Source organism: Aspergillus welwitschiae, assembly GCF_003344945.1.
Source record: "Aspergillus welwitschiae strain CBS 139.54b unplaced genomic scaffold BDQ94scaffold_11, whole genome shotgun sequence".
Classification (NCBI taxonomy): domain Eukaryota; kingdom Fungi; phylum Ascomycota; class Eurotiomycetes; order Eurotiales; family Aspergillaceae; genus Aspergillus; species Aspergillus welwitschiae.
This window is the reverse complement of record NW_020798705.1, coordinates 482484-509990: the sequence shown is the minus strand read 5'-3', so window position 1 is coordinate 509990 and position 27507 is coordinate 482484. Positions and strand designations below refer to the sequence as shown.

The following is a 27507-nucleotide window of genomic DNA, read 5'->3' as shown; positions in this document are numbered from 1 at the left end:
ACGGGCTGGAACTGATTATAGGCGTTGGTTACGGGCCTGAGATACGTAGGTTCAGGAAGCCGGGTAGCACCCTGCGCAAGCTGGACGTTCAGTGACCGTTGCGCTGCACGCACAGCCGACACAGAAGGTGGTATCGGGGGTCCTGTTGTGTGTGAAAAACCCATGGACCCCACCGAGGTGGGTGGCGACTGCATCACAGGACCGCCATGCTCATGTGAACCCATCAGTCTCCCAGCCTGTGGATAAAGCACACTGTTCGGATCCGCAACCGAGTGATGCATGGTTGGAGCTGGCGGTGACTCCTCAGAAGGCGGAGGGGATATCGCTTGATCCCAGGATCCCCAGGACCCCCATTTGGCATGTGTTTGTTCAAAGGTGGCTGTTGCCTCTGCTGGCAGTTCGACATGCCACTTGTTGGCAGAAATCTCTAGAATCCTAAGGGTGCGCCGTGCGCAGAGCCAGCTCTCACCCATCTCTTCGAGATGCCGTAGACCATGGATGACATCTCGCTGAGCATTCTTCTCTGGAAGGTTGAGCAGATGCACAGTCAACGCGGTATGGGCCATATAGACTGCAACGTTGCAGATTTGCTTGAACCCATAGGTCCGTTTGTACATCCTCAGCAACTTTGAGATTGCCGAAGCAGCCTGCGTGCACAGTTTCCGGGGAGACACATGTTGGGGAAGCGGCGAATTGACTTTGGTGTATTTGAGGAATGGTCGATAAAGGTGTATAAGAAGGAGCTGGTAGAACATACTTTCGGTCCGTCAGTGAAACAGCTTAATGCATCAGCAGCCCAAACCATGAAACTTACTGCATCAAAAGTGCCTGAGGGAGCTGCCCCTCTTGTGGTCTAAGTTCTTTTGGTAGATCTTTCTTCCAGGCTTCGAGCCGGGTGTGAAGATCGCTGAGTTTCTTGAGTTCCGCCTGCTTAGTGGAAGGTTTCTCCTTCGGAGTCGGGTCATAAAAGAACACAAGCAGGTCACCATTGATCTCGCACAGCCGGAAGATCTGAGAAGCAACAGCTCGAATTCGCGACGGCTGAGTGTGCTCACGACCTACTCCGGTATCCATGTATGGGGACCATAGTTCAGCTTCCTCATTAGGCAAAATATCCACTTTCGGCACGCTAATGCTAGATCCCATCAATTGGGGCTGTCGACCAAGGTAATTAGACCAGCACCTGCAACTGTTAGACCTTATCAAAAATTCCCCAAGGGACTTGTATGGTCACGTACTTATCGAACAAAAAGCAACCCCAGAATGTTATTCGGCGTGCATCCACTTCTTCTTCGCCCAGATCCCGCGCCCCGAGACTGGTGGAGTCAAAGTTGAGGCCCAAGTCGAAGGCCATCCGGAAGCTCATCCCACTGTAGACCCAGCCCTTGCTTTCGCGGCCACAACCCGCCTCACGCACCGACAGCAGAGCCAGCGCTTGTACGGTGCATAGCTTTGCGTTCGCATGTTCATCGTTCTCGAAGAATAACCTCTTGGCCTCTTTGAAGAAATGATCGCCCGCTGTGGCAGAATTCTCTGGATCTTCCCGAGCGCCTTCCCAGGAGCTGAAATGACAACCGAGCGCTAGCATTGCATTGACGAGCAAAGTCGAACAGTACTGGCTGGGCACGCCACGTATATAGTCCCGATAGAATAAATCCTTGGAGAGAGTCGTGAAGAACGGATAATGCCAGGTAAAGTACATTGTCATGAGATGACTGATCAGTCTCTCATCCTGGGTAACACGAGTCCACTGTGTGACGGAATAATCACCGTGGCCCTGGTCCAGTTCCTGGGCACCTAGAGATGGTCTAAATTCGTTCAGCTCCGACCCGGGAGGCAAAAAAATGAGATTCGACGTGCCCCCAATGAACTTGCGGGAGCCGTCCAAAACAAGCTCACTCATCTTCCCTGCTAACTCCGACTCGAACTGATCAGCCTGCGTTAGGGCTTCATCCCCGCTAGCTGCTGTGTCCTCGGGGCCCGCCGTGGAACCTCTCCCTTGGCCGAGGATCGATTGTGCAACATCTTCGAGATTATCGCAGGACCGGATCTGGCGAACCAGATCGAATGCATCCTCCTCTTCGTAATTCAGTAAGGCTTGTATCAACGTCAACAGGGTTGTGTTCTTCGTTCTCAGCGCGTCGGTGTCCTTCTTATATACACCTTTCCTGCGATGGTCGGAATTCGGATCGTAGACGCCTGGGATATTGTGAGCCTCATCTGTGACACCAACAAGGAAGGGCAGTACTATACAGGCTGTATGATAGACAGAGGAACAGGCTGCGCAACTCGGTAGGTTTCCATCGCACTAAACCACACCATCAGCTACAAAGAGCATGTACAGCTTTTGGAGGCGGTCGTACCTTGGATTTCCTCCTGCGGCATGCAATACATGCCGTACTGACACAACGTCGTTTAGAAGCCGGGCCATTATCCGATTTTGTACCTTGGGTTCTGGTCGAAGCTTTCCCTCGAGACCCTGTCAGGGTGGGCGTGGCGTCCATCTCTTGCGACTTCTCCGCGGAGCTGTCTTCCATCGCTGTCAGGTCCACCCAGGAGTGTTCGGAGGAAGCGTCAAAACAGGGCGAAGCATGCTTCTCGAGGGGGGAAAGAGCGGGTCGGGCTGCTGGAGAGGGAACCCTGAAGGCCCCTGCACAGAATGGGTGGAGGGGAAGCGCGGGTCGAGGGTACCGGCATAAGCTCGACAGCCAGAGTAGCGAATCTGAGGCCGTGGTAGAGGCATTAGTTAGGCAAGTGCGCAGAGCTAGGACGGTACTATTGGCAATGTCGCAGAAGGAGCTGCTTAGTGCAGAGGATGGGTGTTGCGCAATCGGAGGATTTTAGGATGTCAAGAGATGCATCCATGTTGGGGGCGACTCACAGATCAGTCAGTCAGTCAAGCTCAGATCGAACCACAAAAAGAATTAGGCTACCCCGCGACGTGCAGGAATGGATTGACGAAACGACCCGCAAGTGGAGGCGACGGCTGCTCTGGTAGAAGATGGAAACGGGAGGGGTTTGTACGGGGCAAAGCAATCAGCATGGAATGAAAGAAAGTCGACGGTTGATGATAAGAGGAGATGATCTGTGCAGGATGATTGGACAATGCTGGGGGAGTAAAAAGAGGAAGAGATAGCGAGTCGGTGCAACTGCGCCGGCAGCTCGACGATCTGGCCCGGTTGGAATGGCGTCGATAAGCAACGGTGGATGACTAATGCCCCCGTCCACATAGTTAGTTAACTAACTTAGTTAAACAGTATGCAGTTAAGGAGTTACTAGAAAAGACAAATGTCAGTAGGCATCAGTCTACGTTATAGTAGATGATGACAGACAATGTTAGATTCATTATGGGCGAATCATTCATCTTGGAGTCCTGCGTGGGAACGACTACTTTAGTACTGTGAGATTCATATCTGCAAGAGACTCGAGATATGCTTTCTTTTTCTCTGCTCTGCCTATCAGACACATCCGATTGGAAGAAAGAATGGCATCCCACCGTCGAAGGAATGATCTGGATCGCTTTCGGTCGGCACCATCTCAATTGTGTCACATGGACCGTGATGCTTCATAACAATCTGGCCAGTTACAAGTAGGTAGTTACAAAGTACTGCTGGTTACATGTTACTGAAAGGGGACTAGTGTATCTGCGTGTTGGCATTCCCCAATTAGGATGCCTGATCTATGAGGATGGCCATCGGCTTATCTACTACTACGTAGCCATGTGCTTCACCATCACTCCAAGCCCCTGTCATCCTGCCCATAGGCTAACCAGTTTTACACATCGTAGAGCCCCTTTCGCTTCCAGAAATTGATACAGCATCTCAACACATCGACTTGCCTGACTGGACCGCCTGCTCGGCCCATTCAGAGTAATCGATCATCCGCAAAGGGATACCCGGCTTAATGGAGGAGAGTGGTGGTATCCTCGACTATGATCGACTTGGTCCAGTCGGGGGACAAGATGTGGTAGTCTTGACCAAGGTTCTTGTTCCCTCAATGCTGTCGCGGTGATGTTCCTGATACGACTCGCAGAAGTTGACCTTGGCCGCAACGTGGAAGATCACACTGGCCCAATCAATCAGCTAGTTGAACCGCTCGGACCCAATCCCAAGCTGCTCGTCGCCGATGTCTCCCTCCAGTATCATGGTTTTAAAAGTATACCAACGACTTGGGAAACAGGTCGTATTTCTCCATGGCCTTTTGCACTCAAGCAGAAGCGCTTTGGAGATTTCTGGCTCGAGCAATAGACGTGACGTGTTTCACACGCGGTCTCTCGATGAGTCGGCGGCGGATATGCGTGCCAGAACTCTTTCCATCATGGTATAGCAAGCCATTGTAGACTTTTCCATCTGGATTAGACTCCTGTCTTAGCGTAAAATCGAGTCCAGTTGATTCTTGGTGGCAGAAGTTGAATTGAGTGTTTTGATGCAAATGGCGGGTTGTATGAAAGGAAAAATATGACTTTGGAAAGTCTCGATGCATTCATTCTTGAGCCCTTCCTGGCAAAGAACAGGAGAGCAGCCAAGGCAAATTTGTATAATTCCCTGACATGCTGAACCAGAATCCACGGCACCTCCAAGCAACATCACCATTCCCCACGTATGCCGTGTTCTAGAGTCGTTTTACAGTACTGAAGGGGATATTTTCCCTATCCTGGAGATCTTTTCGCATTAATAGATGCGCTACCGGCTGGCAATGGCTTACTCATTATTGATGATTCTCACTTAAAAGGGTATTGTTGGGCCCAACGGCTCAGGATACATAAGTCATTTGGAACAGTAAAGGGAAACCTGTTGTTTCGATGCAGAGCTTTGGCAAAGGCCCTGGTGCCTTGGGTGGTATGTATGCGGCCTCCGTCATTGGCTAGCTTAACGTGCACCAGGGGTGGTCATGCGCGATCCTTTGATCAAGAAATACATGGCCAACTCTGTACGGGGCCTGATGTACTCAAACGGGCCTTCTTTCCCCACAATCGCCGCTATCAAAGCTTCGATCTCCACCCTCAGAAGCGCAGACGGGAAGCAAGTAAGAACAGTAGCAACTGAACCCTTCCACTATATTCCAAGACGAAACAGAGTCTACCGTAAACAGCGCCGCCAGAGGCTACGCACAAATATTAAGCTCTTCCATCAGCTCATTCTCATGCATCCAATGCGACAGACTGTCTCAAATTCCAGTGTCCTAAAGTTCCCCTCTATTGAGCATAATTAGAACGAGGGGATTTCCGTGGCCATCATCCCTATCATGAGTGAACAAGGACAATGTCACAAGCTACAGCAGAGGCTGCAGGAATACAGGTTCCGCACACATGTGGTCATATATCCTGCTGTATCCAAGGAGGAGAAGCGTGTCCGCTTGATGCTACATGCGGATAACAAGCCGGATGAGATCAGAGGCTTTGTGCATGTGTTGATGAACTAGGATTGGGATAGGGAGCAGGTTGGGGCCCAGCCGGGGTCTCGACTGTAACCTGGCAGGACGGAATGGCTGGTGTACAAAGGTTTGGTTCGAGATATGCCGGTTATTACGCTCATTCATATAGTGCATATACACACAGCATTACTCTGCATAATCACTGCCTCGCGACACAAGTGGTGGGACTCGGGTCATCAGGACCGGTCAAGCATTGCCCATCAATAGATCCCGTACTGGTAATGCCACAAATAGATCATTCCAGCAGATGCTCTTTCCTAGCTCCATGAGCGGCTTCTAAGACGTCCGGTGGGCTAGACAAGGGCAATGTCAGTCACAAATCATCCGCACTTCATCATCAGCCGTAGTTGTGGCAATGGAACGGATATGACACGGGAATTTTCTCCAAGGGTCAACTCGGAAGGAATCGCCTTCTGTATTGTGTGTTCATGTCTTATCCCTTTACTTTCTGTGTCCTGTTTATTTGCAAGTTGGTTCATCTCCCAAGTCGTTAAAAAGGGATATCGCCAAGAACTATACGAAGTACTGTTTGATCACTCGATTTCCTCCTGCATAAGTATAAACTGTTAGACTGACTCGCCCCGTACTAATCCCTTTGATGACTATGATATGTAGCGGCATGGTTTGAGCCTAGCAGCTGCCAGCCCTTCAGTGTCGGCTATGGTAATCACTGCACGTATCTGCAGAGAGCATGGGGCTGCTTGTTTCTCAGGGTTCGGGAAGGCCGAGCCCCTGGAACGAATGATCTCAATCATTCTGGTGTATATCCTGTAGGCGTCATCCCATGACCTTTGAGGACTCACCCTACGAGTTTTGGCTGACTTGCTGGAGGCCTTGCATAAGTCCACTGTGCTTTGTACAAGGCCAGGAAAGGCCAGAATCGGATGAGTCATCATGCTTCACTGGTCATTAACGTCAATCGGACAGGTTGAATAGAAGAAGTAAACGTTGACATTCCCAAGGGACACCCTCAGCACTTTACCGCTTCTTCTCAAACGCATATAATGGTCTTGGCCTGATGCTGTTCTCAAAAAGTAGACGAAGCATTGGTCCTCGGCACAGTGTGTGCATCGGGGAGACTCCGCAAGCGTCCTCCGTGCTTGACCCAATGAGGCCCAAGCCAATGCGATCCTCGGCGCCAAGCCTTGCGGATCGTCTGGAGGATCCCGGATTATTAATTACCGGAAATCAGATTCTTGACGCCTCTTTAGGGAAGAAATCGATATCTGCAGGCAGCCAGCCAGGCACAAGGCTGTCCCCGTCCTACTGTGTACGGTACTTTGGTGATACCCGGCGTATTCAAATGTCTACCAGTATTGCACAGGACAGCATGTTTACACGGAATAGGGAGACAAATGTTCCTTTGTCCCGACATCATTTCCGAGGAGATGACACCCACCCACGAAGATCAATATGGGTGGTTGGTGGTTGGGCAGACACACAAAAGTCCGACCAACCCCCATCTCCCACAATAATGATGCTAATCGGTGATGGTAATTGCAACCACCAAAGTTACGGTGTGACGGGGGAGAAGTACGTAACACTCGGTAATATGGAACATTCTTTAGTGGGGAAGGAGACATTCTGCCGCTACCTCTTTGGGACACTGGCGGTTCCAGAAGTTACCGTGAGCCGAGGTGATACACAGCCATTACCGCGCTAGAACAGTTGAGGGTCACCCGGTAGGCGTTGGGCAGACTGCTGCGGTGTACCAGGGTTGTTCCGGGAGTCGGCACCCGCCCTTACCGCCTGAAACCAACCAACCCCCATTTGGCGCCTCACTATACTGAAAGCCCAGCGAGGGGGCGCTAAACCGTTTGGGGGGACTACAAACGACGAGGGCGCTAACGCTGTGCGATGCGGTCAGGCGCCTGCAACTTTTCTGTTATGCGATCAATATTACCTTTGCAGTCTAGTGGACTCCGCCGGGACCCGATGTTACGGACAAACCGTCATCCACCCACGTACTAGTACCGGTTCAGCCTGAGGTTAAGATTAATTGTTACCGTCACTTTCTCTTTTAGTTTGTTTCCCCGTTATCTGCCTTTTCTGGATTTCCTGGTTTGAGATCATTACTACACAGTTCTTCCCTTGTGCCGCTGACTGTCCTGGCTTGGCTCGTCTTATCCTCTCCCACTCTCTGCCTCCCTCCCTGCTTCTTTGGTTCCTTTGAATCTTCTCCTTGTCTACTATCTTTTCATCATCCTCGTCTTCGTCGTCTCCCTACTGTCCTCTCTAGACTCGTTCCGGTGGACATCTGCCTCACTTCCCGTCCCCATCTCTCTCGCTACCTGCAATAGTCGCGTGCCTGCATACGGACCCAGCCGTCTTCCGCATTTGGCATCCTTCCGCTCGGCTGGGTCTCTGGCCAGTGCCAACACAGCAAGTGTGTTGTTGCTAATAGCCGATCTGCTCAGACTACTAGACTATATCTATCAGATATACTCCCGCTGGGGAACTGCCCACTGGACGTTCCCCTCCCTCCTCTTCTGCTTTCGTGCTCTCTTCCCATCCATGTATCTCGCTCAGACTCTCGACCAGAGCGCCTCGACAGGCCTAGGACGCCTTATCAAACAGTTTTGCCGTGGACTTAAATTGTGAAGATGATGGTCCCAAGAGCTTATCTTTTCAGTTCCCTGCCTCCCTCTCCGAAGACTTCTTACCGTCAACATGGTGAGAGGACTCCAGTCACCAAGTCCTCCTTGGATCTTCTCGCCGTCCACGACTATGCGAGTCTCGAACTTCCATCCGACTCTTCTCCGCAGTCCATGCACACCAGTCCGGTTGTGATACCCCCGAAGCGGGCTCCTCGCGTGACGTCGGTACATTCTCAGACTGCAAAGAAAGGGCCAGCCACGCCGAAGAAGTCTAGGACGGTGTCTCACAAGTCGTCGTCGGCCACTTTGACAGACCGGTCTGTGCCAAGTTCGATTGCCTCGATTTTGGAAGCCACAGCAATCCCCGTGCCTCGCCGTGGTTGGAGTGTTCGGGAGTCTCGCAACCGCAGAAAACTGCCTCGTGTGAATCATGTGCAGGAATTTAGCAAGTTGTTGATGGACGGTGTCGGCGATAACCTGATGGAGAGCACTGGCAACACAGTGCTGGATTTACTTCTGAGTCCCCCGGAGGAGGTCGACAAGTCTACAGTTGGGAGTGATTGTGACAGCGAGGCGCCGTCCTTCTCCGCCTGCTCTATGTCCCTTGAGTCGACGCCGTCGTTGGATCGCGACTACGACTCACCGTCCAGTCTCCCGGTACCGTCTACGCCGTCAAGTCAGCGGAGCCCGATGGAGCGGAAGTTTCACCGCCAATCACCCTGTGAGAACTGCATCTTCGACCACCCTTTGCTAGACAGCGAAATTTCGGACACGGAAGAGGAGTTCATCGAGCAGGCCTCATTGCCCTATCTGACCCCCAAGAGCCCGACTCCATCTCGAACGTTCCCGCGTTTAGGATCCACATTCAAATCAAACCTAACGGCTTCTTTGCGAGCAATCAAATCTGCTGCGCAGAGTGTCTCGGCCTTTGCTACTCCTTCCGTTCAGCCGGACGACTTTCTGACCCGGTCTCTCTTCACGATTACGCCGGAGATGACGGACGACCGACGGCCTCCGCCCATGAACGAGCCGCCGTCTCCCGCACTCCGACGGTACCTGAACCCAATAACGGTCTCACCAGCGGAGATGTACGCTTATCAGGAATACCCACACGAGTCCCTTGATAGCCCCAACTGCCCTGTTTCCGTGCAAATGCAAACGTACCATCGCTCGGGTAGGCGCGGCACTCGCAGGAGCGGGTTCCACCTAGCACGCTCCGAGGGCCGCGACCGACAGATGCTACCATTCGACCCCGAGATCCCGCCCATGTCACGCCAGCGCGAGCCGCGGGAAAACAGCGATTTCCTGCGCATGGTGGTCCTCGAGATGAACATGCGACGCAGCGGCAAGCTGCGGGACGACGTCCCGACGCGGGCCCGAATCTGGCTGCCTCCCCGAAAGGGCAGTCAGGGCCGTTATGTTCGATACGACTATTACGAGGATGAGGATGAGGACGAGAATGCAGTTCCCTCTCGTTGGATCGGGATCTCTGTGAGCAGTCTGTAGACCAGTGCCGCTTCACCTCAAGTTTCTTTTTTCCTTTACACTCATTGCGCACAGCGAGGCGCATGGATTCCGGGCTTGGCTATTCTTCTTTCCTTCTTCTTTTCTCTTGTACATATTTTTTTTTTTTTTTTTTTTTTTTTTTTTTTTTTTTTTTTTTTTTTTTTTTTTTTTTTTTTTTTTTTTTTTTTTAGATATTGGAGGCGTTCCCCTTAGGACTAGGGGACATAGCGAGGCGTTTGGGAAGGGGGGGAGAACCACCTATTCATTTGGAATATTGCTAGAATACACCTGGCTGGCTTTTAGGTAGAATAATTGCTACTATCTTTTACTTTGGATATCATCTACAAATACCGCTTATGCGCGGGATAAGCCTGACTGAACACAGTGAAACCCAGTTGACCTCCGCCGATTAGAATGTGATAAGTAGCACGGAGTCCGGAGTACACTACAGCGACTAAAGGCTACTAATTCCGGATCGAACTAACCTAAACTAACGCAGCTACTAAGTAGTCCTTCTCTAGCGACCTCCCTAATTCATCTAGCTCAAGGCTGTCTACCAGGCTACTCTAGCCGTGCAGGACTGTCCCGATACGTGCTAGATTATAAATTAAGGCGACTTAAGGCTCCGTGGATTGGGCTTAGTTGCCTTTGATGCTTAAGTGCGCCTTCTCGGAACAGTTCCGTTATTGATAGGCCATCGTGGTTTGTTTAATAGACCACTGTAATTTGATTTGTATATGCTATCGCTAATGGATAGAGAGCACTCTTCTATTATTATTAGATACATTTGTGAATTAAAACGCGTGGTAGTGAAGGGATGGTCATGATGAAGGCATGCGTGTGACAGAAAGTTTAAATCTGGGTTTTTGGTATCACGCGAGCCAAGGCGCATTACTCCGTAATTACTATTATATTATCCTTAGTAATAATAATATTATTGTTATTTCGTTGTCCCCTGAGCCCGAGCCCAGCCGCTGCATGTACGTCGTGTGTGTGTGTGTGTCATTAGGCAGGGGGGAGTGCCAGGGATAGTTAGTTAGTCTATTACTGTAGTCAGCAGTTGCGATGAGTCGAATATTATTGTCAGAGTTCAGTCAGATAGTAGGGTATTTTATCATCAAAAACTCTCCCAAGACAAGAGAGAGAGAATAATACGATCGCTGATCTACACCCACAGGTACTATCTAGGATACTAGATAACTTCTAACCACCCCACGGTCAATAGAAATAAACTCAACACGCGGAGGTTAATAATGGCCTGATGACGCCATGACAGTTGGGATAGAGTTCACGCCTGCTGTCATACTACTGGTTATGTTGATTAGGATTGGTTATTACTGTACGTATGTATGTATGATACTATACTCCGTATGTTATGTTATGTGTCAGGTTGTTTCAGTTCAGTATTATTATCTAATTTATTGAAACAAGGAAGAATATAGATAAGGGAGCTTGAATAGTAGGAGGAAAGGTAAAGGAACCCAAATTCAATACGAATCCAGTTTTCCATTGTAAACTATCTATTACCTAGACAGGTATGATGGCTGGCTGAATGAGCGGATGATGAATGGACACCGTGCAGGTTTCCCTTATCTCTGTCCAATGGGGAATCAAGATTCCCATGACCCTTTTCAGTCATTGTCTCAGCCATGGTGTTCCATTCCTCATGGGATTGCCTGACTTGGTCAGATTGAAAGTTGGTCCAGTTAGTTTAGCACTTCGTTACTGGGGAATTAGTAGTAAACTACGAGTAGCTTATGGCTAAACACGGTTTGGATAATACAGGGCTGAAATGGGTATTTCTGCATCCTTTTCATGGATGATGGGTGTATGGCATCGATAGTTCTACGAAGTGACTAAGCCATACTCAATGAGGTCTTTTGGACAAGATAGCGGCGTCCATGTCCATTCAATAGGCATTTATTCTTCCGCTCCAGCGAACCTTGAGGAGTACCATCGGGAGTCCCTCATGATAAATTCACAATGAGCTAAGTCAATATGAGAGTAGAGAGGAGGCCCTTTGGACATAGGAGATAGTAGTAGAAGAAGACTAAAGAATGGCAATAGATCTTATGCAGAGTGAATTAGCAGCATAGCTCGCTACATTGTACGGCTGATATATTCTTCCACTCCAATATCTAGCAGTACTAGTATCCTTTGGAATATACCTCGGGTTATCTGCCTTCAGCTTTATCGCAGTGACCCACATCGTCGTTTGCTGCTTATCGCTATCTATCTACTAGTTAGTAGTATCATCACTACATGTATACTTGTAACCTAATCAGGGTCTGTTGCACTCCTTGCACGCGAAGGTTAGTTCTGTCTATTTTATATAATATGTTTTACTGCTTACCCGTTCCCCACTTTGCACAGGCTCAGAAGATCGCCTTTGGCTCGGTATTTCCATCGAGCTACGGCAGAGCTCTTGAACTACAACTCAAAAAGGTATCTAGTCACTGAGAAGGTTTCTGTTATTGTTGGTAATCCGGGGAAAACATACCTTCTGGTATATTCAGAAGTCGGCAGTGTTTTCCGTGCTGCTGCAAAGGAATTCCAAATCTTTGGAGAAACATGTAAACTTGCATTCTTCCATGAATCGCAACATTTTGTGGACTTTGTAAGCAACTATCATTACTTTTCGTATCCTATGTATACTGGTGGATAATAATTGGTCGTGAATCGATATCAAAGCCGTACGGTTATCCCCGTTTCTATACCCCGAATCATATTTCACGTCGAACGGAGTTGAGTATATCTCCTGCTACTTTGTTCCTGGGTGGAAAGATGTATGAGATGGTTTTAACTGGGACTGCAGATGGTAGTATCAACTCATTATTTGGGTCAGAATAGACGTTTTTTAGAATGGCATAGCTCACTTTGTTCAGGATGCAAGCGCTACTGGACAGAAGCTCAAGCACGTCTTGGAAGAGCTAGAAGATATGTAAATGGCTACTTATTCTCTTTATTATGAATATACTAATACTGAAGTACCTGTCAGAGGTACTTCATTGCTGATTCCCAGCCCAAAGATGGTAGGCATATAACTAAATACTGCTTGAAACTAACTCTGACCTCACTAAAGCGACTACCCTGGCTGAAACCCCAGAGCTAACCACAAATATGCTCAAACACTAATATTGCTGATTGTGGATAGTGGACGAGCTCTCAGAGCAAGTTAGGTATGAGGTCTAAGGTTCCTGGGGCCGAGACTCTTATTTCTTAGCCCAGACATCAGCAAAACATAATTGTGTCCTTAGTGGTATCAATAGCATTTACTTCATAGCTTGATAGTGCACAGTACTGCCTCACGGGCGTCGATTCCAAGAATTATAGTGTGTAGGTATGTTATGAACTAGTTGCAGTTATATGAACAGGACAAGATAATATATTTAGTGTACGGCTGAAGCATAGCTAAACCCCTTCTCTCTCTTCGTAGCTACTCCAACAATGATAATTACATGCTATGCCTACCGATGTATATCAAAAGAAACGATTAAACCAACACGGGACATACCATACGAACTACCTGTATACATAGTAAACGGTCACAAGATCATAACACGAACAGCCACTTCCACATTATTAATCAAGATCGAGCTAATATACGATCTACAACACCATGACGCGAATCCCTGTCAATAGCCAGCCATAGTATAATCCCACTGCTAGTATCTACTCCGTAGTCCGGTGGAACTAATACCCGTTTGGATTCTTACATCATAGTATACTATTTTCCGATCTTGGACACTGAGATCCTAGTATTTATCCATGACAGAAACACAATCCATGAAGTCCGTCTGGCACAAATCACTCCACCCAAGATCTAATATTACTTCACGGACTACACTACCTCATTCATAAGCAAAACATTCCTATCGTATCCGTGTATACCTAGTAGACATCCCGGTAAGATGAACGACGCTTCCAACCGCCAAACGGGCCGTCGCGGCCCAAACAAAGTACCATAAACAAGAACTCGAATAAACAGGAACCATCACCAGCCAGCAAAGCTTCATCCAGACTGGCTGTAGATAAGACCGTCACACTTCCCGCCATTTATTATAGTTTTGCTGTGGCTGTGGCGGTCAGACGATTGGTGGGACAGGGGGAGGGTTGCAGATAGATTCCGTGGGGGTGGGGACAGGTTGTTTCTCCGGTGATCGTGAGTCAGAGATAAGCACGACCCCATATCCAGCTATGTATGGGATACATATCTATCTATCTACCTACCGCTTCGACCAGTCTTCATGCATCCTATCCTGTATAGGGGGTTTTCTATGCATCAGATTGTAAAGCGTGGGGTGGATTTGAGCATGGCAGTAAACAAGACTGACTTATCGGTGCACCTGCAGCATCATCTGAGGGATCACAAACCAAGAAAAGTCAAGAGGAAGAGGAGGATAGGCACAGGTTGCACGGTTGATGCGTGTATACCCGACGGCCTTGTCGAACTGATTAATCCCTGGTGTCCGATTAGCCCCTGCGTCGGTCGATCCTGTCCTCGTCACCTTACTATCTTTGTCTGGGGGCGTCTGCTGCTCTCCACTGTCTCCTTATCTAGTTAGTGGTAGTGGAGTGGAACATATGCTGCCTACGTTGATAGATCAAGTCTTTCGTAATGAATACATTACCGTTTGTTATGGACTACTCCTGCTAAAGTACTGACAAAGTACCTGGCTGGTATTAGGCTGGGCTAAAGGAAGCTGTTGTCCTTTGTAGACATGCTCGGATTTCGGAGCTTGAACCCTGCTTTTGGTTAGTTTTCTAGGCAATCAACCATCTAAGCTTTTTACTAACTTCTCGCGATGTAGTCTAATGATTATCGGCAATTAGTTCCACTGCCAAGGCTCCGAAAATGACCGCCATCCTAGATGATGTAGATGTCAAGATCTCTTGGGCATGATGAACAGACAACAACTGAGGATATAGGTTATCTCTCCCGAGCGACCAAGCCAGACACACACCTCACCTAAACGCCCGAACGAGGAATCCCACTCTTAGTGCAGACATATCCTGAAGATACTCACATTACTCATAAAATGCAGTGATATCGTTTGTATAATCTCTTTCAGTCTAGCCAATGGGTCCATAGTATATACAATGCCATCCTAAGCCATGGAATGCAAGAATTAGAGCGCTAGGAGCCGCACTGTTTGGCAGGTATATTAATCTTATGGGTATTAGGAGGGAATTCTAGCTTGAGATTGAAATCATGTTACGATGGTCAGATTGTGTCATTGGGGATAAGAACGGTGTTGCTTGTTTTCAATTTCATTCATGAATTGAGTATATTGTGTCTTTTCTTGGAAGCTTCTCTGTCTGACCTTACGTTTGCCGACATTCAGTGACGTTTTCTGAATTCGATCTTTGTGTGTTGGACAGAGGAGGATGCGTTTAGTTGTAGATTACCACTTCTAAACAACGTGGTCGAGCGCTGGGTTACTCAGACCTGGAGGCACCAAGACTATGCAAGAAATCAATTACTCGGTCTACAGTGAAGACCCGGTTCTTCAAGATCTAACTATACAATCACTAATATACAACTAGCCATCGCTCGTATTTGAAAGTGCCCAGCAAGTCTACGACTTGGATGTTATTTCAGAAAGCTTGCCCAAGATCGCGGTAAATCGTTTGGAGATCCCCCACGACGAAAGGCCGGCAAGGATCAGGCAGCCAGCTTTGAGGGTCTCCTCTGGTCCTTGCGGAGCACATACATCCCCAACTCCGGTCAGAACCGCTTTCATTCCTTGGCCTTCGCGCACGAAAAGTTGGGCTAATTCATCATCGCAGGGTCTGTCGAGATGAATGAACAGAGGCTTTTCCGGCATGCCGTGGCTTGCCTCATGGCGGCTCGTCATGTCAGATAAGGAGGTATAGCATGCGCCATATGCCCACAGAACTAGTGTTGCCAGGAAGACAGCGACTGGCTCATGGAAAGAACGACTTGAGAAATCGCGTGCATGTCTTAGCATTGCACCGGCGTGTACAACTGCCAGGCGAGCCTTGTACTGGTCATGTTTGACCCAGCGTAGTATATAGTGCCATTCAAGGGTCTGTTCACGTTCACACCAACGGGACTCTTCCATCGCCAAAGATGTGGCGAGTGACCGTATTTCACGAAACGGAGCAAGGAGGATTATGCGGGCCAAATGGAGATGCAAGATTGTGGGATGTTCAAGGCCAGCGGTCCTGGCTACGGTGCTGCCAGCAGCCCAATGAAGTATATCCAGGCAGTCACACGCACTGTTCCGCCACTTGGAATAAGATGGAATACCAGGCAGCCAGACGGAGCCAGACGGGAGTGCAGAATGCCGTGACTGCTTTTTCGAGGTTGGGTTCCAGAAGGACAAGGGGCGGCGGAAGTAGTCTCCCACTTCCCACATACGGTGGTATAGCGCGTGAATGAGAAGAAGCTGACTAAACTCCCCGATATCAGGTACTAGCTCCTTCTCGATGTACATTACAAGAACCGCATCGTAAAGGGAGGATTCCTTCTGGTCTTCAAGACGACGTGTTAGTTGTAAATCCTGAGCTGGCAGATAAAAGACTTATGATACCTGACATCCTTCCCCGTACGTCTTTCCAGGCCTCTAGGGATTTTGCCGCCCAAAGTGCCTCGTGGGAAGGCAGCGTTGCTTGGCTTTCGTCAAGAGAGAGCAGAGGGCGCCTGTCAAATTGGTATGCTATTGTGCAATCCAGAAGCTATTGCCGGTTAGTCGTTACACACCCAAGATGATTGGTCGGAGCACGTACCCAAATCAGGTAGCCTATGCGTCTTCTGATCTCGTCCTCGACCCAGGACAGCCAGTGCTGCTCGTTCGTCTTCCCGTTTAGGGGTTGTATGGGTCTGTCCGGACGACTAAGAAGTTTCTCGCGGTTCACAAAGCCTATCAAGTTGCCAAACGTATTCAGCGCCAAAAGCCTAGCCCGTTCATCACAACTGTATAGTATCCCAACACAGTTGAGTACTGATGCTTGAAGAAGCCACACGGGTGCACGATCGACATAATACTTCTCTTCCTAGAGAAACGAAAAAGGTCAATGATGGGTCGACAGTATAAAAAAGACTGTCTCTCACCTCAACACTTATAGCGCGTCTAAGAAACTCATGAAACACCGGCGCACACTCGCTTTGTTCTTGGGAACCAGCAAAATGGCAGCCTATTGCTGAGAGAGCTAGCACCACTAGCCAATGGCACTCGTTGATATCAAATGTAGGGGTGTGAAATATTGGGTAAACATGCTGGAAATGCACGAAGTATAGATTAATAAAGCTTGACAGTGTTTCCGCATCAGGCAGGTGATCGGATTCAAACTTTGGATACAGTATACTCTCCGCGCAGCACAATTGAATGAATGCACTTCGTATCCTCTCATATGTCGGTGGTCCAAGTGTGTGATGATGGTCATAATGATTCTCGTTTGTGGCGTGGACCCTTGGCTTTGGAAATTGAGGGAACAAGTATTGACGCCGCGTATCTGCTTGCTGCAGCTGTAAAGACGCATTCGCAGAAGCAGCACATAACAGAGACCAAGAGTCTTGATTCAGTCTAGAACTCGATGAATTCGGAAGAGCACCATCCACTGAGTGATTTCTGACACGCCTATTCAGATGTGATGACTGGCTTGGGCTTTCAGTGTTACCACCTAGAGACGTGTACCCAGATGGTGTTTGAGATACATTCTCCGACACCAATGAGCTACTCTCAGTACCATGTATGACGGATTGATACCACGGAGCTTGACTAAGGGAGGTATCCAGAATTCCGGAGGTCTTTTGGTAGGTGTTTATTGAATGACGACGGTCGTTAGACGCATTAGCGAGATCCTGCGGGAGCCAGTTGATCGTAGGAACAGTGGTCTGATTAAGTAGAGGTTGTATGAGTTCCATTGGTACCTGCTGACTTCCCACTGTTGGCATTGTTGCAATGCCATCAGAGCCTTTGGCTGACTGGAGCCCCTCAGTTCGATGAGCGGGTTCTGCCATGTCTTCGGTCGATGTTGCGATTTGTGAGTACAATCCTTGTGTTCCCACGGTACCATTCTGCACAGAAGGGACCCGCATCTTCTTGACCTCTCTAGTAGAATCGTGCAAAGATAGTGAAGTAGAATTGTCCTCGGCGCCGAGAGCTTGTCCATTTGTCCTGGTTTCATCCAAATGTTTATTTTCTGGCTCTATATTATTGTTATTTGCGGACAAGTTAGATGAGACTGCGTTGGAAGCATTAGATATGGGCATTTGTAGCTGAAACTGTGTCATCTGGTAATGAAAGGGCGGCGGGATTGATTGTTCTCCATTGCGTGACGGACGCAAGTCGGTACCATTTGCCCACGTGGACTGAGCCAGATGAGAAGATTGATCGTACGATGCGTCGTCGTTTGTAAAAGAGGGCTGAGTCTCCTTTCGAGTCTTCGCTTTTGATCGTCTCTCGGTCGGATACTGACATTCCAGGGATCGACTCTCGCAACGTGCGCACGGCGAGCCCCCACTGCATCGCACCCTTGCGATAGCGCATTTGTAACAAGCGCGGAAGGTTTTGACGGTGATCCGGTGCGTACGATCCTTTCCCCCTTCCATTCCAGCATTATGATGACTGAGTTCGTGACGATGAAGAGTATCCCTAACGACGGTGTCAATTGACCATGCATCCGATAGATTAAACACGGCAGATCAGGGGACGTGTAGGATTTGCCAAGATCTACGCCAGCATTGGGGCACAGGAATATAAACGACTAAGCAGGGGGGCCATACGTTCTGGAGAAATGCCGGCCGCACTGCGCACACTCAAACGGCTTTTCCTTTGTGTGACTGCGAAAGTGGCGCTTTAAATGCTCTGGCCTTCTAAACGTGCTTTGGCAGATCGAGCATTTAGTCTGGCCAGTCCCTGTCGAGCTCTGCGGTACGTCATGGTTCTGGTTGCTGCTGCGGCTGCTGCTGCTGCTGCTTCTGCTGTCGTTTTTCGTCGGCTCTTCGGCCTCAGGGCGGGTCACGGTTTCTATGTAACAATTAATCTGCCTGCAAGCCAGCGTGCCACTACAACTGCGCACCCCCTCATTTGCTCCGAAGATGAAACCAGGTCTGATCTCTTACCTTGCCCGACATCGCTGTTCTCCGGAGACATGGCGTCTCATGGGCGGTTTTCCGTCAAGAAACAACAGAGGGAAGTCTGGCATGGCACCTGAGGTTACTGATGGAATCAAGAACGAGCCGAACACTGAACAGCATCCCCGGGAAGTCTGTAGACAATCACCATCATGTCACTCTCAGGAACTCCCGCCGCGTGGTCCAGGGGGGGGTGGAGGGGTGGGAAATAGGTAGCCGGGAAAAGTGAATCGGCGGAACGTGGTCAGACAACAGTCTGCGCTGGACAGTACTAGTGGAGGGAGGGACCATTCTGGCTGTTAGTGTAGTTTAGAAGGGGGGAGAAGCGGGGGAAGCTGGAGATTGACTTGTGACTGGCGGAGGAGCCTCTTTTAGCCTCTTTAGCGCCGTTGTTCCCTCGCGGGGCCCACGAACCCATCGCCCTCCGCGTGGGCGCCAATCGCCTTGATTGGAGGGGGTCCCGAAGATTTAGATTAATGTTGCATGTTTGGTCCAAAAAGATTGCGCCCGGATCCTGGGCATTTAGACCGAGGTCGGTTAAATACGTCTGTGACGATAGACGCCAGAATGGATGGGGGAAGCATTTTGCACGGGAAGCTGTTGTGAATATTGCCCCCTAAAAGATATACCCATACCTGAGAACCCCCATCAGACACGAAGCCTTACATTAAATGATTACATGATACTCATTTGAATGTATCCAATCAATATAGTCGTCTAAGTCAATCAATTTCAGACGATAATAATAGCGTGTTACTCTTCCCGAGTCATGATGTGTGCATCTCCTTGCCCCTCGACGATGAGCATAACTGTATATGGAAAGACACACATCCTCCTCAATTGATGCCGAGAGCCGATTGACCACATTATATGCACTAGTTTGTGGCCTCATACAACTTAAACATCCACGAATCGTAGATATATTCCGCATATGACAGGCTTGAATTCATGAGGCAATGTCAACACTACACCACAAATGCTGTCCAACAGAGTTCATTACGATGCATATAAGCGCCATCCGATCGATAGCGTTGCTTAGCAAACCCACATGGTGGTAGCCTTCACCATGATGTGTCAATGAGTGATCTGTCAGATCTTGTTCGACTGTCAGATATAGTTTTGACAAATACTTCTTTCCCTTTTTGAAAGTATACGTACTTTGTGGATGCGGGAGTGTCATCATCATCCGCCGTTATATATAATATCATCATACTTCAATCGTACGGCCGGACAAAGCCGATATCAGACGTTTTCAATAAACGTACTCGTGAATCCACCTACTTACACGGGCTGATAGGTAATATGCTGATAGACTACGGTCTTCAAATAATTAGTAGATATTTTTGTAATAAGAAAAACCATATTATCTGGTTGGTTTACTAAACCATTAACGCAACTAGTTAACGTTATGTTATGGTGAGGACGAGACGCTAACTTCGGACGGCCAAAACGCACGGACCCATTAGCTCAGCAGACTTGCAGTCAGGGTGTCCGTTGCCTTTCTGTATTCTCACGCCATCAAACCCGCCCAAGAGCGTACTATTGAAGTGTACCTATTGTTCTCAGGGGATATTGTCGGTGCCTTTCTACTATTACATAAGGGTATTCCGCTGCGGTTGCTGTTTCTTCCCTTCCCTGGATCAAACCTAAACTACGACCGCCGCAGAACCTTGGGTCGGGGTCCCCCCCATGAATGGCAAGCCCGACATCAGCTCTGGACAGCCGGTTGCCTCGTCATGCATCATCGGGACCTGTTAATAGTACCGTGACAGCCCTCCAAGGAGCCACAGCTGCTTTCAATGCAAATCCTGCCAGCAGAGCACGGCCACCTATTATCCATTATAGGTCTGGCGCATTCATGGAGCCTGTAGGGGTCAGCCACAATACTCTTGAAATGGATCCGCCTCGCAACATTCAGACTCCAGAATTGCCCGAAAGTGGCTCAGTCAAAGACAAGATCGGGAAGTTTAGTGCCTATCAGCAGCAGCCCTCTGGCTTGAAAGATGCATTCGGGAAAACCCCAACGAGCATAGGGGCGAATAGGTCACGCACTCCGCAGCAGATCGCTGCCCAGCTGGCCGCAGGAAGATCGACGCCAGGTGAAATCACTGCCACGCACACGGGCGTCAGCAGGACGCAAGGTTCGAGACCGACGACTTCAAAGCGCAGTGATGACAACGAGGGCCCGCCGTTGCTAGCCCCAAAGCCGGTATGGGCTACGAGTGCAAACACGGCCTCGGTGAACAAGCTCCTTCGCAGCGAGGCTGATTTGCCAATTAGAGACAAGTCAATTCAGCGAAGACCAGTAGCTCAGATATCTCCCATAGAGGCGGCGAGGTTGGCTGCGAAGAAGCCTCGTCCTCCACCTGTGCCACGAAAACCAGCTGCGGTTGCCACTGGTCCAACCTCAGTTCCTATCAACGTACATTCCAAAGGCCCAGAGAGTCCAGAGCCGACCTCCAAAAACCACTCCTCACGTCACCTTGAGGATACTACTATCCCTTCCAAGGCCCCGCCAGCACTTCCACCCCGAACTGGCGCTTCGTCCGTGCCTCGGAAAGACCTGACAAATCATCGGCGGCTTTTAGACACCAACCATGGGTCCCGGACACGACCATCGACGCCTGGGACTGCATCGCTGTATACTACATCACTGAGCAATAGTACTACGAGTTTGCTCGACAGCTCCTCCGGACTGGATGAAGGGGCCTTATCGGATGCGGTCGTGGCCTCGTCAAGGGCATCTGTTCGGGCTTCACAAGAAAGGAAAGTCCCACCGCCCCCACCGCCAGAGCGCCGGGCGAGGTCTCGATCTCTAAAGCAATTCCCGCATACGGCCAAGGGAGAACACACAGATTCGTCTAGTCCATCCACACATTTACGACAGACCCTCCGGGAACCGACCAAGATAGCCGAAAATGATGAGGGGTACCAAAGGCATAAGCATCTGATTCGCAAGCATCCGCACAAGCATCACGAAGGTGACCGCAGAAGATGGCGGAGTGAGATTACGGAGAAAGAGCGAAAGCGGTACGAGGGTGTCTGGGCTGCGAACAAGGGATTGTTGCTCCCTCCCGCGCACTTGAGGGTCCCCGAAGCGTACCCGCCGGAGTCCTCCGAGATGGTGGTCAACCTGGTGGCCGCTGACATCTGGTCACGTAGTCGCCTGCCGCGACATGTTCTAGCACAAGTATGGGATTTAGTGGACGGGCAACATATTGGTCTTCTCACCCGAGAGGAATTTGTGGTTGGGATGTGGTTGATCGACCAGCAGCTGAAAGGCCATAAACTCCCACCCAGGGTGCCCGCCAGTGTGTGGGCAAGCGCCAAGCGGATATCAGGAGTGCACATCCATGGGCTTCCTCCTGCCTGAAGATGATGAATCGCATGATAAAGGAGTGGGGACCTGCAATAAGCCACGATGGAGAATCCACGCCGGTGCCTTGTGGCTAGACGATCGCATAGTTTCATAATAATACGCTAGTAGGAGGATTTCTTGACTGCCTGGTAGGAGCGGGAAGCTCCCCCGATTATTTGCAGCGTGCATGGGTTACGGAGGACCGGCTGAGAGCTCGGCCGCGTTAAGCCCGAAGGTATTCCTTGTTTGAGGTAATGGTGCCGGCCATTTTGCTCATTATTTATGGAGATGATGGATCGGAGGAAGACAGACGCAGATACGCTACCTAGCTAGAGCCCGGTATTTAATCTCCCGTGAGGAAACCAGCAAAAGGAATTTACTCACTGGCTTGCTTGCTTGCGTGTGAAGATTTAGAGTGCAGGGTGTTATTATAGGCGAAGTACTTACAGTAGTCGCTCGGGCTTTCTGTGGAGCCCGTAGATCGATCCGAAAGTTTGCCCTCCCCCGCCTCCTCTCTGGGAGAAGCGCAAATACCGCCATGCAACTGGAGGGAGGTAGACTACTATCTACGGTGTAGATAGATAGACTCGGTGAAAGATGCTGGTCCGTGACAGGGGTGCTTCGGGAGAGGAGGAGGGGAGGGGGGTAAGCAGAGAAATCCCCATTTCCAGGAAACCAGACAGCCCGCCCCTCCCGTGGCCCGATTAAAGCCTACCTAAGAGAATGGGGACCTGATCCACCCGGACTGACGCGAGATCATTTCCCTTGACAATAGTACCGAGAAGGTATAAGTGGTATGTGAGTGGTGCATCTGCTGCGGCTACATTTTCCGGTTCATATCACGTGATGGGCTGAGACGGGCTGCTGATCGCCTGATGGGGAAGGAGACGGATGGCGAGTGTCGGGCACCGCCACTTGCTGATGGTCCCCGAACGACACGTTAGTACTAGTACTCGTAGTACTCCTGTACTAAGTAGTAATGGTAGGAGGGCTAAGAGGGGCAAAAGGAGGGAGGAAAGGATGACAGGAGAATTTTTTCAGCATACTCAACCAAAGGAAGAGAAGGCAGGGGAACGAATCAAGCAATGCAGCAGCTGCAGCTCGTTAGTAGTAGCTGCAGGCCTTTGAAAAACGCTGTCGCAAGTCTAGTAGTTGATACGGAGTACTAACTAGTAGTAGTCTGCTTACCTTAGTCCGATCTGCTCCAAAAGCCACACTTTCTTAGATCTGTGGTCCCATAATTTCAAAATTAAAAAGGGAAAAGGGAAAAAAAAAAGGGGAAAAAAAAAAGAAAAAAAAAAAAAGAAAAAAAAAAAAAAAAAAAAAAAAAAAAAAAAAAAAAAAAAAAAAAAAAGGGAAAAAAAAAAAGAAAAAAAAAAAAAGACAAAAAAAAAGAAAACGAATGGATATTGCAGAAATAAGGAATGAATATGGTAGGCCATTCCAGAGACACCCAAGAGTCAACGACAGGGGATCGACGATCGTGATTCGAAGAAATGCAGCCGACCCGGCGTGCATTTTGACTACTAGAACGACTAACTAATCGGGGGGCGCCCCAGTTTGAAGCGCCACCTTACGCTGGCCTGCATTTTGACTGGCTTTTCAACAAGCAAATCCCGAACGGCCACACTTCGGGATTTGCCTCTTCGGGCCTGGATGATGATTAAGCCGTGCAGGGTTCCTTCAGCTGGTGGTCTTGACGCTGTGTATACCAGTCCTCCCCGTCCGTTGATTTGCATTAAAAAGGGCCTGCAGATTGGCTCCCCAGAGTCAAGGCAATTTTCGATGGCTGTATTGTCTGTGCCATTGTTATGATCGTCGTCGCCGTCGTTGTCGTCGTCGTTGCGGTTTTAGACGGGTTTTGGTTTGGGACTTCTCTTCAATACTAAGTCAAGTCGGTCAAGGAATGCTTGCCTTCGGGGGCCAACGGCAACAGTAGTACGTTCCGATAGGCGTTTCATGACCTTCTCCTCGGGCAGTCGCTCGGTTTGTCCTTCGTTGTTTGCCCAAAACCCGCCGTCATGGTTTTAGAGGATCCCGGACAGCCTGGTGGAAAGAATGGGATCCCGGCTGTGGCACTGGCAGTTACACAGTCCAAGACCGCCAGACCCACGGTGGTCCGCAAGAAGTTCGCCAAACCTCCCGTCAAAGTAGCTTGTTTAGCATGGTAAGCTCACTGGCCCTCATCCCCTTCCGTCCCTTTCCCTTCATCTCCTTGTTCTTGTGCCTTTCGATTTCTGCGGCAAGCTCATCTTACGCGGTTGGTCATTGGGAGGGAACTAATCCGGATTCACTTTTATCAGTCGTGCTTCAAGAACACGTTGTGATGGTCAAGACCCGTGTACCAATGTAGGTATACTCCCTCATTCTTTGGGTTGTCAGAGCTCCCAACACCCCCCGAGTGATTCATCCTATCTTAATCCTATGGACCCATTCTCTTCCCTCTTCCCTCTTCCCTCTTTTCTCTTTCCCTCTGCAGCCGCTTTCCTACTCTGCTATGGCTCAGCGGGATGTTGTGACTCTCCCTACCTTTGTTCTCAGTCATTGGACTTTCCTTGATCTCCGAGAGAACGTGTGTGTGTGCTGATCTGCTTGTTTTGGGACAAAAGTGTTCCAGTAGGAATAAGAGTTGCTCTTATTTGCCTAGTAAGCGGGGTGGCCCAAGGAAGAAGAAGAACAAGCCATCTACAGCTGCAGAACCTCCACAAGATGGTGTCGAGGATCCTACGATTTTGCCGGCGTCCTCGGGATTTGACGAATGTGCGGTCAGACCCCAGTTACAATCCCAAGGGCATCCACTAACGCACGTCTAGCATCCGGGATGTTTGGCCAAATTGACGTCCTATCAATTCCGGGGGCAGGGTTGAGAAGCCTAGACTTCCCCTCGGATGTCCACGCCATGTTTGCGGATCTTTTTGTTCCAGGCACAGAGAATACCCACGGCCTGGAGCCGACGCCTTCCCCATCAAATATACCGTCTCGGGCCTTGGTTAGGACTTACGGCAGTGAAGATGCTATGTGGGTGCTAGCTCGTCTCATTAAGTCTTCACAGCATTCTGACTTGAGATTACAGTCTTGACGCATACTATGTCTTCATCCATAATTATTTCCCTATACTTCCACCAAGGGTTGACCCTCCGGCTCCTGACCGACCCCTGGACTGTGCGGGTTCATTCACAGATTCACCGTCAGAACAACCACTTCTTATCTATAAGCCAAGGTCGCCTTTGAGTTTGGCGATCTCAGCGATCTTGGCCCTCGTACCACACCCAAACGACCCAGAACCATCGGGGCCTGCGTCCGTCATCCGCCGTCGCACATTTGCACACACATTTGCCCAGCTGGCAAATGCAGCTATCGAAACTGATTGCGAGCTTCACGCTTCGTCTACCTACCCTTCAGATGCATTGACGAACGAACGGCCTCTGATTGATCGAGAGCCTTTTCATCCCCAGACTCCAGTGGAACTCGAAAGTCTGCTCGCACTTCTCGTACTTTCAATTTACGAATACAATCAACGAGGCAACCTTCTGAAGATGCGTTACCGTGCCGGTCAGGCTTTGGCCATAGCGTTGGATATGTCTCTGCATTCTCTCGGGGAAGAATTCGATGAGTTTGCGGAAGCTCGCAGGAGAGCTTGGTGGATGACTGTATGGCCCCTTCATATGCATCGTACCACGGTCACTAATGCCTCTGTATGTGCAGTATTACTGTGTTTTGCAGGGCTCTATTGTCAGCACTACGGTAAGTATCTTCTTGCTTCCTCACATTGCAGATTCTAATGTCCGATTCGCAGCCTCTAGCTATTATCGCGAACGATCCCCAATTTGTCACTCCTTACCCACGGTTTTCGGCCGATCCTGATGTATGTGTCTTCTCATCGCCCGAGTTTCGAAGTTGGGAAATGTGTGAATAGTTGGCTTCTAACACACTATAGGGCTGGTCTGTATTAATACAAGCCCAGCAAGTTCTTGTCTCAGCAACACAATATATCATCGATCTGAATAAGTGCCTGTCCACGAGGACGAACATGCAATACATTTATGAACGGATGCAGCAACTTGACGCATGGGCGAGCTCTGTTCTGGCACAATCAAATCTGCTTCCGATCTTGCCCCAGTCTATGGCCTGTGGCGGGGAGATAGAATTGACAACAGCTCAAAGTATCCGTGCAATATCACGGATAAAGTTGTCTAGGTGAGTATCGTTTGACCCCTTGACGACGGTCTTGTTATTAATGGTTCTTAGCGCTCAAATCAAAGTGCATCGGTTTAGGGCATTCTCAGACCTGCCAATCTTCCTTAAAAAACACTGCGATCTGACCTCGAGAAATCCGAACAACGAAATGCCAAGCAATACTTCCAAGAACTCCAAATCGCAAAGTGGAATTGCTAATATCGGATGTTCATGCAGCCTGGAGCCGTTCCAACAGGCACCCAGTGACTACTCATCGTCGTCTTCCCAGGCGTCAGATATTCAGCAGTATCCTTTCATGCAAGGGTTTCCATACAGCATTCAACATTCAGCGAAAACGTGTCTGAGAGCCTCCCTTCTAATTTCACGCATGTTCTACAGTCTACCCCTGCCGCAACCGCTTCTCGATGAGTGCCAGACTCAGCAGGGGCTACACATGCTACCGAATCAGTTACCACGAACCATGCCGTCGTTTGCGTGCTGCCTAATGCAGGGCAGCTATGCTATGTTGATGATCTATCTTAAAGCGCGCCGGGAGAAACTGACTCCAAAGAGTGGAAACGACGATACCCCCAACCCCTCGGACAGACTCATCGAAGAAATCCGCAAGGGGCTAGAACGTATAATTGCTACTGTTACAAATTACGCGATTGCATTTGAGGCGTTGGATGGGATGAGGGGTAAGTCCAGTGCAACCTAGCAAATTATCTCGACAATGACTGACCTAGTACGGATATGCAGATGAGATTGAGTGTGCATATCAAACGGCGTTTTCTCAGGCGTAGGCCTGATTTTGTCATTAGGTGGACTCAAAGGTTCTATTCTATTTCCACAAACAAGAGTCTTTCCAGAATGGGACTAGTCGCATACTACTACTTTCTAGTATCCGCAACATATGGCGCGGGGGGGAGCCATTGGCTATGAACTCCCGATTTCCCAATCTACTCTCAGTTCTATCATTTAACCCACATGGATACCATAATTACCCAATACTCCTAGACTCTAACTCATGATGATGATATGATGATTATGACGCTTTCTCATGGTACCTTTTACCTCAAAATTCTTGGCTCTACTTCCCACCCCTTCTTCTATCCGAAGCCTACGACTCCATATTTACTGGCAACAACACCTCAAGTAGCTACAGGATGCGATGTAGAAAACGCAATCCCTTAAGCAGCTCACATGCATAAACTATCTAATCTATCTGCGTAATCACTTCTAAAAGCTACTTGGGATCCACGCCAAGAAATCCGTTGGGTATCAAAAGAATGTGTTACGACCTGAAATGATATTGTAGATCATGAATCGAGCCA

At 49.3% G+C, this 27507-nt stretch overlaps 8 protein-coding genes across 8 annotated transcripts; 5 read left to right on the top strand and 3 right to left on the bottom strand.

The window, feature by feature from the left end:
* Positions 1 to 743: 743 nt before the first annotated feature.
* Positions 744 to 2568, bottom strand: BDQ94DRAFT_140985 (putative C6 transcription factor (NirA)). The gene is made up of 4 exons (XM_026765730.1): positions 2364 to 2568; positions 2254 to 2308; positions 1239 to 2199; positions 744 to 1183 (listed from the first exon to the last, which is right to left on the bottom strand). The coding sequence occupies exons 1-4, from the start codon at positions 2535 to 2537 to the stop codon at positions 811 to 813; spliced, it is 1563 nt and encodes a 520-aa protein (XP_026627855.1). The 5' UTR covers positions 2538 to 2568; the 3' UTR covers positions 744 to 810.
* A 2322-nt stretch (positions 2569 to 4890) lies between these two features.
* BDQ94DRAFT_169143 (uncharacterized protein) lies at positions 4891 to 5421 on the top strand (the record flags this gene model as incomplete). The annotated part of the gene is made up of 2 exons (XM_026771226.1): positions 4891 to 5025; positions 5212 to 5421. 2 exons carry the CDS (start codon positions 4891 to 4893, stop codon positions 5419 to 5421), a joined length of 345 nt encoding a protein of 114 aa, XP_026627854.1.
* Positions 5422 to 5914: 493 nt separating this feature from the next.
* BDQ94DRAFT_140982 (uncharacterized protein) lies at positions 5915 to 6583 on the bottom strand. The gene has a single exon (XM_026765729.1). The coding sequence runs from the start codon at positions 6327 to 6329 to the stop codon at positions 6036 to 6038; it is 294 nt and encodes a 97-aa protein (XP_026627853.1). The 5' UTR covers positions 6330 to 6583; the 3' UTR covers positions 5915 to 6035.
* A 793-nt stretch (positions 6584 to 7376) lies between these two features.
* On the top strand, positions 7377 to 9649 carry BDQ94DRAFT_140980 (uncharacterized protein). The gene has a single exon (XM_026765728.1). The coding sequence runs from the start codon at positions 8037 to 8039 to the stop codon at positions 9534 to 9536; it is 1500 nt and encodes a 499-aa protein (XP_026627852.1). The 5' UTR covers positions 7377 to 8036; the 3' UTR covers positions 9537 to 9649.
* Positions 9650 to 11614: 1965 nt separating this feature from the next.
* On the top strand, positions 11615 to 12403 carry BDQ94DRAFT_15868 (uncharacterized protein). Its single transcript, XM_026768985.1, has 4 exons — positions 11615 to 11848; positions 11910 to 12153; positions 12228 to 12280; positions 12352 to 12403. Exons 1-4 carry the CDS (start codon positions 11799 to 11801, stop codon positions 12356 to 12358), a joined length of 354 nt encoding a protein of 117 aa, XP_026627851.1. The 5' UTR covers positions 11615 to 11798; the 3' UTR covers positions 12359 to 12403.
* Positions 12404 to 15115: 2712 nt separating this feature from the next.
* On the bottom strand, positions 15116 to 18658 carry BDQ94DRAFT_158734 (putative C2H2 transcription factor; the record flags this gene model as incomplete). Its single annotated transcript, XM_026768991.1, has 6 exons — positions 15116 to 16035; positions 16094 to 16238; positions 16290 to 16556; positions 16615 to 18157; positions 18289 to 18532; positions 18628 to 18658. 6 exons carry the CDS (start codon positions 18656 to 18658, stop codon positions 15116 to 15118), a joined length of 3150 nt encoding a protein of 1049 aa, XP_026627850.1.
* Positions 18659 to 20000: 1342 nt separating this feature from the next.
* Positions 20001 to 22165, top strand: irs4. Its single transcript, XM_026768925.1, has one exon. It carries the CDS (start codon positions 20333 to 20335, stop codon positions 22010 to 22012), a length of 1680 nt encoding a protein of 559 aa, XP_026627849.1. The 5' UTR covers positions 20001 to 20332; the 3' UTR covers positions 22013 to 22165.
* Positions 22166 to 23728: 1563 nt separating this feature from the next.
* On the top strand, positions 23729 to 27226 carry BDQ94DRAFT_140966 (uncharacterized protein). Its single transcript, XM_026765727.1, has 10 exons — positions 23729 to 24164; positions 24301 to 24346; positions 24607 to 24757; positions 24811 to 25015; positions 25071 to 25647; positions 25703 to 25741; positions 25794 to 25862; positions 25935 to 26194; positions 26246 to 26871; positions 26933 to 27226. The coding sequence occupies exons 1-10, from the start codon at positions 24019 to 24021 to the stop codon at positions 26974 to 26976; spliced, it is 2163 nt and encodes a 720-aa protein (XP_026627848.1). The 5' UTR covers positions 23729 to 24018; the 3' UTR covers positions 26977 to 27226.
* The last annotated feature ends 281 nt before the right edge of the window (positions 27227 to 27507 follow it).